This window comes from Centroberyx gerrardi, chromosome 22, assembly GCF_048128805.1.
Source record: "Centroberyx gerrardi isolate f3 chromosome 22, fCenGer3.hap1.cur.20231027, whole genome shotgun sequence".
NCBI lineage: Eukaryota > Metazoa > Chordata > Actinopteri > Beryciformes > Berycidae > Centroberyx > Centroberyx gerrardi.
In genome coordinates this window covers 18,535,679-18,548,163 of record NC_136018.1, presented here as the reverse complement: position 1 = coordinate 18,548,163, position 12,485 = coordinate 18,535,679, and the positions used below count along the sequence as shown (strand labels likewise).

General features: G+C 42.3%; 2 protein-coding genes across 6 annotated transcripts in view; both read right to left on the bottom strand.

Annotated features, from left to right (window-relative positions):
- The window catches only part of ccny (cyclin Y), a 51,320-nt gene extending 47,864 nt beyond the window's left edge, over nt 1–3,456 (bottom strand). For all 4 annotated transcript variants that reach the window (XM_078291261.1, XM_078291263.1, XM_078291262.1 and 1 more), the window contains exon 1: nt 2,844–3,456. In XM_078291261.1, the coding sequence (XP_078147387.1) occupies nt 2,844–2,997 (154 nt within the window). In that variant the 5' untranslated portion in view covers nt 2,998–3,456. The remainder of the gene's footprint in view (nt 1–2,843) is intronic.
- Nucleotides 3,457–7,231: 3,775 nt separating this feature from the next.
- LOC139909735 (cAMP-responsive element modulator-like) lies at nt 7,232–11,030 on the bottom strand. Of its 2 annotated transcripts, none has more exons than XM_071896940.2 (3): nt 10,952–11,030; nt 9,560–9,704; nt 7,232–8,736 (listed from the first exon to the last, which is right to left on the bottom strand). In XM_071896940.2, the coding sequence occupies exons 1-3, from the start codon at nt 10,980–10,982 to the stop codon at nt 8,592–8,594; spliced, it is 321 nt and encodes a 106-aa protein (XP_071753041.1). In that variant the 5' UTR covers nt 10,983–11,030; the 3' UTR covers nt 7,232–8,591. The 2 variants fall into 2 exon arrangements, with proteins under 2 accessions (XP_071753041.1, XP_071753042.1); XM_071896941.2 differs by having other exon boundaries at nt 7,232–8,279.
- Between the last annotated feature and the right edge of the window lie 1,455 nt (nt 11,031–12,485).

Sequence of the window (12,485 nt, the reverse complement as noted above, 5' to 3'; positions counted from 1 at the left end):
GTGAAAACCTCTCTTCAGCTTGGTACATGTTATTGCTCTCCCCTTCCTTTCAGCATCCGATTTATTCTGAAGGCAAAGTTGGTGTAAAACTTGTTTGGATTCGCTCTGTCACCTTGGGGATTTTGTAAGTAAACAAACAAAATGGACAAATGGAAGGTAAGGCACTACAGATTTGTTCATTCATTGCTCAAAAGAGAGCAGAAGAAAGCAGCCTTGAGATTGAGCACCATGAGTGTAAAACGGTCACGTCTGACCCTGATGTGCCTCGACTCTCGGGTTATACAAATATATAAGATATAGGCCAACAAAATTCAGATATCGGCCAATCAGTGTTGCCCGTTGCGGATATGACGGAGGTGAGGATATGATTTTACTCAACCAGCTTATAAAACTGCAATGAAACCTGCCTCACCCTGCTTTAAGGAGCTGCTAACCCACCACCAGAATTTTGTTGGGTTCATGGGTTTTAACGGAGAGTTTTAGTGTCTCGTAATGGTCTAAATGCTGTTTCATAGGCTTTCCATGCTGCAAAGAGTAAAATTCTGGGGTAAACAAACAGGAAAGTATTCAAATTTATACACAGAAGATATTGACTATAAGCAACTTCATCCAGTAATATCGGTATCTCTATCAGCTTTCAAAAACCCCTATCAAGCGAACCGTACTCAAATCATCTCATGACTGGTCCATCGTCCACAAGGATGTTGACAGAGGCACAGTCCAGATCGTCGTGAGGATGGGGCTCCTGATGACTCACCCCAGGGAGCCGGGAGCCCCATCCTCACAGGGAGGAGGGCAGCAAGGATGACTGGCTCCTCGGCAGCTCATGATCTAGACCGAGCAATATCCCTTTAGGAAGAATCCTGTCATGCCAGAGAAACTGAGAAAGAAATATTTCCATGTGGCACCATGCCGTTCCTGCTTTTGGCTGATATTGCCCCACCCCTGTGGAGGCCTGTTTGTACTATTTGTACCCCCACCATGCACTACAAGTGACAAAAGCCATAATTTTGCAGTCACAGACTAATTTTGAGGGCTGGGAGGCTGTGACAGTGCCAGGTTGGGTGCTCTGGCTTCCTGCTTGGAGTATGTACCAACAACTAGTGTTAGAGACTCAATGACTCACCTAGAGCTCTGCGCTTGAGCCTCCTTTGGGTGTCTGATAACATCATACCAGCTTCATTTTATCATAAGAAATTATGCATGATCTGGTATTGTAAAATGTTATTACGACTTTTTGAAAACCACAGAAATAAGCAGAATAGGGATTGAGACAGAGACAGATTAGTCCCATTTGATAAAATTGTGCCCCAAGGAATCCTATCTCACAAAGTTTTGACATTGAAAAGAATTACACAACTGTTTATACTGTATTTGGGGAGATAACAGTGAGGAAAGGGAAAACTATGACTAAAACAGTCACTCTTACACATTCTTTCATTGTGCTAATGTGTAGTGAGAGGAAAAAATAGTAAAATTAAACTTCTCGTTTTGCTGGGGAGCCCCCTGGGACCTCCTGCAGGACCCTTGGAGGTCTCTGGACCCCACTTTGGGAACCGCTGCTCTAACATACACAGCGTGAAAATGCTGGTGTTAATTAAGGTTGAGTCATGTTGCTGGTCATTTCCTATTCAGCTCCCCGGAGGCTTCTAAGTGAATGGACACCCCGCCATAAACGTGGTCCATCATTATCACAACACCTCCCACTGGAGCGTACATTCACACTCACCCTTCAATACGCTGTCTCAGCCTCACACACTCTCTCTCTCTCTCTTTCTCTCTCTCTCTCACACACACACACACACACACACACAGACGGGGTGATGACGCAAGCCCAAAGGCCTGCATCATGTCATGCCTCCCTCAGCAGACTCATTGAAACTGCCTTCTGGACTTGGCAGAAGAATGGCAATAGACAAACACACACATACACATTCAACCACACTGAGCAATACAGTCATCACATACTGCTCAATGACTTCAGTTCACCATCAAATTACACTGGAAAATATGGACTAATGTTTGGGACACTGTAGATCAGGCGTTCACAAACTTTTTCATGCCAAGTAGAGACACTTTAGACCTCCATTTAACAAAGGCTTTGCCCCAATCTAGGAAGATTTTTGTTGTCAGTCTATACAGAGGTGGGGACAGTGAAACCTCTGATCAGGACAGTTACTGCTGTACATTCTCTGCCAGGTCTAACCTCTAGTGAGTGAAGTAGGCTAACAGTGGAATTTAACTACCCCTCATTTTGCTGGGTAACTCCTGGAGCCCTCCCAGGCACCCCTGGGGGTCCGTTGGGGACCCCAGTTTGGGAACCACTGCTCTCTGGGTTATTTCCAATATGCTGGTAGGCTAATTTAGGTCTAAGGACAAAAATAAAACTATTGTATTGGTGTAATGGGTGGGTGGCTCCTTTCCAAAGATGTTACAAACCTTTATTATCCATTTACTGCTGTAGTCTAAATCTTTGGGGGCGACAAAAAGAAATCACTCTCCACTACTACTATTATTTTTTTTTTTTTCATATGAATGCGTTATTATTTAGATTATTAATAATACTTGTATCAATAAGTTGCATTTTTATTACTATTATTCTAATAGATAATAAAACAATGTCAAAAAATGGCAGTGATTTACTCTAGTCTGTAGGCTAATTAGTTACGCCCCCACAGATTAAGTGTGATAATAATAATAACAAATTAAAAGTATTATTATTATTATAAATCGTTATTGATTATGCATTGTTTATTACTTGTACTACTCATAATAGTAATAATTTCCATCTTATATGTTATTAGTAAAAAGGGTGAGGTCTGGTGTAGATGTTTTCAGTTTACCGTCTATATTTTCTCTGTCGCTGATGTGCTGGAGGTTGCAGCCCGTGTCCTCCCGGCTCAGCTCGGGCTCCGGCCGGTAGGGCTCGAGCCTGGAGTGGTTGTTCCTCCGGTGTTTGGGGCTCGACGACACGCAGCAGGAGGTTGTATTCCCCATGGTTTAAACTAGTTAAGTTGATATTCCCCACCCAATACTGTATATTCAGCTCTCTCCTGCCCTGCTATACTAACGTTACTACAACAACCGAAAAAACGGGGCGGTAACGCAGATAGAGAGACCTGGTCCAAACTACAAAATAGCCGCGATGCCCGTTATCGTTACACGCCCTTCCCCGGTCTAGAATAGGAGCAGCAGTGAGAGCGGAGCCATTTAAAAACTGGCAAAACGTTAAGGTAGGCTAATAAATCAGAATAGTAAGCCTAACGTTACTCGTCCCCTGCCAAACCTCCTGGCGAAAGCAGATAGTGCCTCTAGAAAACAGGCGTCGGTTTCACTGTCGACTCCCTCGACTTATAATTCCAGTCCAAGCGTCCAGTTCTCTTTATGAACATATTTTGATAATACAGACGACATGATACTTTAAAGGGGAAGATATTTGCTCTCAGCGCTACATGGTTGCCGATACTGTAGACTGCTGCTGCTGCTGCTGCTACATCCGTTGCCGCGCTGCCTTCAGGTGCTCCTCGTATGCTCCGATTTCCGAGCACACAGTGGGTAAACTGAGTTTAGGTGGGTTTAGCCCCAACTACATCTCTGGAAGTAGTAACTCTGGACCCTGTAGCAAAAGTATTTTTTTTCTGTGGATGTTGTTTCCAAGCGGCACAGAGCTATACTTTGCTCTACAGCGGTAAAGAGGAGAAAATGCATATCAGGCGTGTAATTGATAGCTTTATTAGTTTATTAAAATGCGTGGCAACTAAAAGAAAAAAATGCCATATAACAATAAAGTATGTTCCTTTTTACAATAATTTGTTGGCACGGCTGTCATGCTCCCTACCCCCTAAACGTCGGCCACTTTCCCATTACTGTTAACCACTTTGTTGGGTCGTGCATGCGCGCTCTAGTCGAAATTTTAATATTTCCGACAGCACTTAAAGGCAGCATAACAAACCAACAGCGCTGTGCCTGTGGTGGAAAAGGTTCCGGTTCAAGTGGGTGGTTACAATACTTACATTACAACACTTAATACTTCCATGTGTAATAAACGGACAACAATTATTACATTGTTAGCCGTTTCTCAGGTGGATAAAAGGAAATACAGAATAGAATAGAATAGGACCCTCTCAAATAACTATTAGTTCCATTTCACTGTTATTTCATTCATTTGAAGTCAGCACAATGGCAGAATGTATAATAAGGGTTCTTCTAATCAGAGGTTTCACTCTCTTCACTATTATCTCCCCACATACAGTTTAGACAAACAAGAACAAATCTTTTCAGATGGGGGTCCATGACACAACCGTTGTTAAAAAGGGGGTTTGTGGTCTAAAGTGTATTGTCATGAGAAAGTTTGGGAGCCCCTGAAATAAAATACAGTGGAGTAAAGAATGAAAGCCAACACACTTTTCCTATTCATCAGTCTGCATCCACTTACATTATGAAGAATAGTTCTGACCAGTGATGAAAAGGTGGGTGATGACTATTATGGGTACAGTCAGCAGTGTTAACAAACAAATAAATTGATTAATAAATTCAGAATACTATTGGTGTGTAAACTCTATTGCACAAATAAAAAATGAGGCTAATCTGAGTTTAGGTGGCTTTACCCTCCACTACATCCCTGGATCTGACCTGTCATAAGCAAAACATGGGCATCTGTCATTTCTCTGTGTGTGAGTTAATTATTTGACGTCGATTGATGACCGACAAGTCCATAAGGGCTTTGCGTTGCCTCTGACGGAGCGAAATGGCAGCTCACAGTAAATCTCTCTGCAAGATTAAGTAGGATTAGTGGCGGTTAACGTAAACAAAGTGGAATCCTGAGGAAGAGCCTAATCCTTTGAGATGCTGCTTTGTCACGCAAGACAATAGCCTTTGATGCATCAGACTGGCATGGGTGAGGCTGGAGTATATTATGAATGTATGAAGGCCCTTAGTATGATTACATTGCTTCAAATAGGCTACTGTATTACATGATCAGGCATGGTGCTGTAGTGCAGCCTGCTGGCATAGTAACTGTATTGCATTTGGTGATAGAGGATAGTGCAAAAGTAATAACCCTGATTGGAAACATGAGGTGAGGCTGCTTCATGTGTTTTTTAGTGATCAGAAAGACAGTTTTACACTAAAGAGAGGAATAAATCTCTCTTCTAACTCCTAATGTACCTCTCCAGTACATACTGAGGAATACATTTTGTGAATAAGGAGATAAACTGATTGTTTCAAATCTTGTGTGTGCTGTAGTTGTATGAATGCCCAGCAGGTGGAAACATTCCAACACTCAATATTAGTCTGACTGATCTGTGCAATGATCTCTAAATGCAGAGACAATGTCATGAAAGTCATTAAGTTTTATGAAAGTTATGATTTTAATATCGTTAGATCCACGGTGTGTCAGCACACGCCGTTTGGCATGGTGTCATTTGTGCAATCATGTTTCAGTGTTGAATGAATTTAATTTCTATGGCTACGGCTACACTATTTCAGTCAAAACCTATTTCCTGTTCCCTACTAAGTACATTCCACTGTGTCGTTTTGTCTCTATCGGGGTGGAAGTGGACTGTGTTTTGTAATAGAGTGGACAGGAAGGCGGTTTCACAATAGGCCCAGGTGCAGGTCAAATCTCAGTGGTATTGGGTTCTTTCTTCAGTCTTTTTTTTTTTTCCTAAGGTTTCCCCAACAAGCAGCACAGAGGAGCATCAGAGCAGGAATGCACCTAAACCCAAAATGGTGGAGAGGTGGCTCAAAGTATCAACGATCATGAACATCTTTAATGGAGATGTACCATGAAAAAGAAAAAAAAATCTAAAAATGTAATAACCTAAAACATACACTTACATGGACTTAGATCTAATCAATAATGATGGGTCAACTTTGCCATTCCTTACTGAAAAATGGCACCCTCCTCTTCAGCTGCAGCCACACTCTGCTCCATGCTACCTGAATGCAGACTGAATGCTCAGTGTATATTTGCAGAGTGATGTGTATAGTCTATTGTGTGTCTTGCACTGGTCCTTTGTACTGGATGTAAGGTCCTGTTGTCCTTGCTCCATGTGTGTCATTATGTTCTTGTAGTACTATGTTAGTTATTGATTTGCCTCTGCACCAAAGTGACCAAGACAAATCCCTGTGCATTTATTGTACTGGCAAAATAAAGTGTTTCTGATTCAGGTCCCAACTATCCCATCATTATTGATCCATCACTACCCATTGTTAGTACTCTCCAGTAATCATTAACTCTAATTGCAAGTCTTTGTCATTTGCCTTTTCCTTAGATTTTCAGAGTCGTATATGAAGAGTATTTGGACTGGGTTAGGACTGTACTGAACATTTGGACTGTGTTAGTTTATGGATATGCTTGATATGTGATTGGACAAGCTTCACAGTGTATCTTTTTTGTGAACAACATATTCTCAAGTTGCTCTTTTTTTATGGAACTTGACCGCAGTCCAGCAAGCCAGAGGATGCCATCACTGAAAACTGGGCCAATCTTTCCTTTCCCTCAGCGCCATCCGCATTCCACTGGATTTGATTCATGGAAAATGTGTTCAAATACTCATCCTCCTTCGTCCCCCTACTCCAGCTCACTATGTAATAACAACACCATCATCCAGGGAAAACAGTAAATGGTGTGAAAGGAGAGAAAACACTTCACTTTATCAGTGACAGCCCTTGCACTGAGAGCAGCACAATCAATTCGACTCACAGAAAGTACAGTACGTCGTGTTCTGTAAGCAGACTCCCAAGGTTGAGACTCAACGCGGTGATAAAAGCTCCATCACGCCGAGCCACTCATAATAGCACCTTTGCATTGGCGCTTGTTTGATTCATTCAGGATAGAAGAGTGCTGTGATTTCTTTTCTCCCTCTCAATCTCAGCACTAATGACCAGTGCACTCACTTGTTCCAACTTGCTTTACAAAAGCTTGTTTTAATTTCCCAAACCAGGCATGTTAGGGGCTTTCTGAGCCGTGGTTATCAGAGAGCAATGTGTATGCGTCACAAAACTACATAAGATTCACAACACCACCAGGCCTTAAAGTGCCTGCCACTACCAAGAGGCTATTTCCTGCATGTTCCTATCATAACAAGTTGGTGCAACAAGGCTATTTATTTTTACATGACTCATTTTTGTTTTGTGTGCTGCGACACAACTCGCAATGTGAAAACAATTGCTGTAATTCCAAGCTACTGAATATTTGAGACAGTACAGAACACAGAGTGACTGAGCAAGCACTTTATTGAGGCAAATCAAATAACAAAAAAAAATATTATCAGGGATGTGATCAGAACAAGACAAAAGATTGGATATTATAAAGGAGAAGCAGGGGAAATAAGAAATTGCTGACTAAAAAGAATGTGTTAAAAAAACTGAACCTCTGAAAAAGACAAGAAAAATTCCATTCCATTAACATAACATAACATAAATGACAAATTTACAGAGATGACTTCAAAATTCAGCCACTAATATTGAGATGAAGCGAACAAAATAATAACAAAATACCTGCCTACCATGACAACAAGTTAATAAGATTTCAACATACATGTGTTACTTGTGCTCTATATACATTCGATATACATTCATTCATATCAAAACAATGACAGCTTTCTTATAAACTGTATGGGCAGGATATTCAAAATACACACAAATGCAGTGTGTTCGAGCCTGTCCAAATAAATTTCATCTGTCAAATAAATATTCATATCACAGGTTAGAAAGGATAGTCCTCATAGAGATGCACACCAGATGCTGGCGGGTCTCTGAATCAAATTCTAATAAAGTCGGGTGACAAGTGCAGTTGGAGATAATTCCAGGCGGTTATGATTGCATTGGGACTACATAGCCTCTGCTAAAAGTGGAATACAATAAAAATACACCTTGCTATGTGAAGCCCTGAAGCTCAGATTCCCTTTGAACATTTGGCTTCTAGCAGCATTTTCCCTGATCAAACCGCAATCGCGACAGCTGTATGGCAAGTCACTGGCCAGGGAAAATAAACCGTCGCAAAAAGCTATCAACTGGTCTTTGAATATAGCCAATAACTATAAACCAATGACAGAGGAATGTCAAATACAGTGCGGAGATAGTGAGAGTAATAGCAAAGGCATTTTGTGACACATCTAGGCAGGGTGTCTAGAGTCCTGCTCTGACTTTACATGTTGTGGAAGAGCTGCAGTTTGGCCATCAGCTTCCTATTCTCCACCTCCAGTGTGGTGACGCGGGTCTCCAGGCAGCTCACATACTCCTTCCTCCTCCGCCTGCACGCTTTGGCAGCCTCCCTGTGCAAAAGGGACAGAAGCTCCTCGTGATATTCACTGGCAGTAACCCTGACCTGAAGAAACACTGTCGGTTTCGCTGGTGGTGCCGCACGGATACTCAGAGCCAGAAACATTGACATCATCGTGTAAACACAATTAACAGCATGGACAAGGAGTGTTTTGTCTGTGCGAGTGTGTGTATGCATGGAATTTGTGTGTGTGTGTGTGTGCGTGTGTGTGTACGTCTGTATACGCAAAACCAGTCTCCAAGAGATCCCATAGAAGCGGTCTGTAATCCACATACTCTCCCAGTCCCTCCTCTAGTCACAGCGATCATTCAACTTTGTGTCGGTAGATGTCTTTTAAGGCTCTAAGCTCCTCAATCAGAGTCTTGTTTTGATTTTCGAGCACGGCCACGCGATTTTCGAGGCATTTGACATATTCCTTCTTCTTTCGCCGGCACTCCCGGGCAGCCTCCCTGGAAGCAACAACAGTCTCCGTGAAAAATACGTCTCAACACTGGGCTTTTCTCCAGACCCAAGTACAACAAAGGTTACTTTCTCTAGCCTTGAATCAATTTGAACCAGAGAAAAATGAAAAATCCTATTATAAAGCCTCCTAAGGCTTGTCCCGTGGGCAGGATAGTATGTTCAGATGAGGGTGATTATGAAACTTGTTTGTGACACCTGATAACTTAGGCCTAGAACATCACGTAATAGAATCAAGCAAAGGAGGACGACGTCATGCAGTTAAAAAAAGCAACCCAGCAGATTCAATGATTGTAAAATCATCATGTGGGAGGACGGGGATCATGCAAAAATAGAAAAAAGAATAGTGACTGTCAGCGTCAATAGTGACACGTGGTTGTTTAGCAAATTGACTGGAAGCTTAAGCCCTTCCACAGACAGCAAGCAGAAAGCACAGTAAAAGCAATGCTCACCAGCCAACAAATGGACTAATCCACACACAACTGGCCTGTCCACACACACAAAACAGCTACAGGCCATGTCACACATCTCACCCTGCACTCCAATCACAGGTAACAGAGCAGATAGCAGGCAGACAACCTAAGAATTAGCGGCTAAACACCCTGGATGAGGGAGAATCATGCGGTGGAATGATGATAGGCTTGCGGAACTTATTATTACATGGAGCACCGTTCTCGTTCATCTGTTAGCGTGTTGTTAGTATGCTGCACAGTATGTACGATCCACGAGCGATAGTGGGAGGAGAATGTCCCAGCGACTGCAGGTGAGTGCGTGTCGGGGGAGGGGGGTGTGAGCTGCCTGCTCCTCTCTTACCTGTTCTTCATCAGGCGGAGCTCCCTCTTTCGCGAGACGTCCTCGGTGGGCTGCTGGGAGCCGTGCGCGACGGCCATCGCCATGCCCTGGGAGAGGCTGGAGCCGGGGTTGTGCAGCTGGTAGGCGGACATGTCACCTGTGGTGCCTGGAGACACGAAGAAACAAGAAGGCAGCACTGTCAGTGTGGCACTGGAGTACTGGAATCTGTGTTGCTAAGGCAAACCTTTTCATAGGTGTTTGGCATTTTCAACAGGCTAAGTCATGCACATACACTGTGTGTTAGAGACAGATAAACCTACAGCAGACAATGCAGAACTTTTCTGTCCATGTAAAACCTTATGCCATAAATAGCTGCCTAAATAATCTTGTAAGGAACTGTTTTCACTTTTTTTCACATATGACTTTCGTTCCTCAAAACCAGTGTCTCTCAAAGTGGGGGGTCCTTGAAAGGATTCCAGGGGGATTGGTGACATGAAACCATTTGAGAACCCCTGCTCTAACCTAATATTACAGAGAAGGCTAATTGCTGACACACAAACTGCAGAACCCAAAGTCAAAATTCACACAAGACTGAGCAGTTTCCCTGAAACTTGTGTGCCGAAACAGAAAGAGAGATGGTGCCATTCTTATCTACTTCTCCTTCTGCTGAGTGCTTGCTCAGTGGCAGGGGAACTATGCCCTGTGTATCATGCAATATGCCGATGATTAATTCTGTGATGGGTTGCTGTTGCAAGAGGAACTGCCTATAATCACAGCAGACCAGCGACTGACGTCAGTGTACATCTTATTCGCTGGTTAGCATTTACATGTCGCTGCTGGGGGCCTGTTCCAGGAAAAGCAGTGACGTCAGCCACTGCTGCTATGTGCCTTGAGTGGGCAGAGCATTGAAGCATTTCACAGAAAGAGAGAGGGAGAGAGAGAGAGGGAGGAGGGGCGGAGAGAGAGAGAGAGGGAGGGAGATTGAGGAGACAAGCAGACACTGTGAAAATGTCTCTTATCGTAGTCAGCTTGTTGCATAAAACAGACTATGGAGAAAAATTACACTGATATTTCAACCGTTCCTTTGCTATTTTAGAAGAGCCTATTCAAGATCTTATTTGGAGGATTACTGAGCAGTTTAATGGTGGTTTGGACAAACATAAACAACAACAATCTCACGTCTGAAAAGCCAAGCTCACGATCAACAGGTTGTTTTTTTTTCAATCCCAATTATGATAAACGAATTGTGAATTTCTTCAAACACTTTCCCAACAGCTATATCCTTGTACTCAGAGTGACATTCATATTCAAAAACTATGATTTGAGACATTCCTAAATGAGTATTTCAGGTGAACAACAATGTAAAGAAGCAGTTTTGAGTTCTGACAGAAAAAGAAATGATGGCAAACATACCTGCTTCTGTCTCATCCCCAGTTACAGCCATATCTACTCCCAGGTTTTCCAAGAGAAACTGTCCCCTTCAAGTCTTCTCTCTAACTGAAATGTTACCATAGCCAGCAGCGAGGCTATGTGTGCAATTTACAATTAGAGGCATTGACATCACCATGACATCACTGGCCTCCTGATGTCAACAGCACGGTTTGCTCTCTCTCCCGACACAGCGCTATGAGTCAGGGGCTCTGCTGTTTGTCTTTTGGCTGGGGAGGAATTTTCTTCAGCTAGACTGAAGTGTATGGCTTGCTGAAGGTGGCTCACAAACCCTCTTGTAACAACCAAAAACTTCCTTGTGTAAGCCAGAAATAAAATTGGCCAACACATGATGTTATTTTTTATAATCCAAAATGGGATGTTTGGATCAAACTCAAAAAAAGGAGAGTGTAGTTCTACAGTATGAGAGACATTGTCATGATCAGCATTTCTTCCTATTGTATTAGAAGTAACCTTCTGCTCAGTCAGAGAGAGTAGCTGGCAGTTGCATCTTTTTCATACTTTTTTGCTGGCAGACTATTCTAGCTGTGCGCAGGACACCACAGGTGGAAAGGAATATTTTGTTAGCTGGTTTATTCATGTAACAGGGAGACTCAATCGCAAGGTCGAAGGTTCATGTAAACAGCTTAATCTGAAAATGACCTTAACCATAGTATGGCCAATAGCCTGTAAACAAAACATAATCTCTTTACTAGTTGACTCCACAGTCAGTAATAAGGGAGCTGGCTCCCTCTGCTGGTAATTCAGAGGTAAGTAGAGAGGTCTGTTGAGGCAATATGATGACATCATGTTTCTTTTTTAGATCTCCAAGGTACAGTATCTTCTTAATCATTTAAGGAGGCTGTGAGTTCAAAGTGACTCATCTACAACAAGTAACTGTTTCCCCACCACATCCCTCACCAGCATTATCATGAAATGCTCTGGTCTGACTGGAAGTGATGCTTTCAATGTGGCTTTCACTGTGGCTTGGGGTTCACAGTACTATTTTTGATGACTGAGTACAAGTATTTCCTTAATACCTCCTGATACACAGTACCAATACAGAGTGCTGCTCTAAATAGTGATAATATTGGTTAAACTTTATAGTAGTTACGATAGTAATAGTGATAATAAAGGATCTTGTGGCAGACTCAGTAAAGAGGTGTCTTTACTTTGTGTAGTTCAAGAGTTAAAGTTCACAGGTGAACCTACTGGTTTGACATTTGGTCTAGTGTACTTTTGAGCGCTTATACAGAAGATTTTACTGTGCTCTCTCTTTTATGCGATTTTGATTACATTTTAATTCTATACATTTTATATTGCTCTTTCTTTTGTAAGATATTGACTGTATTCTGACTTGATGCATTGTTGTATGTTGTTGGCCTGCAACTTTTGTGTTTGTCTCGATGCTGCTTTCTTGGTCTCCCTCGAAAAAGTGATTCATAATGGGACTTACCTGGTTAAATAAAGGTTGAAAGATGAATAAAAAGCATTACACTATCAAAACTTTGTATTAATC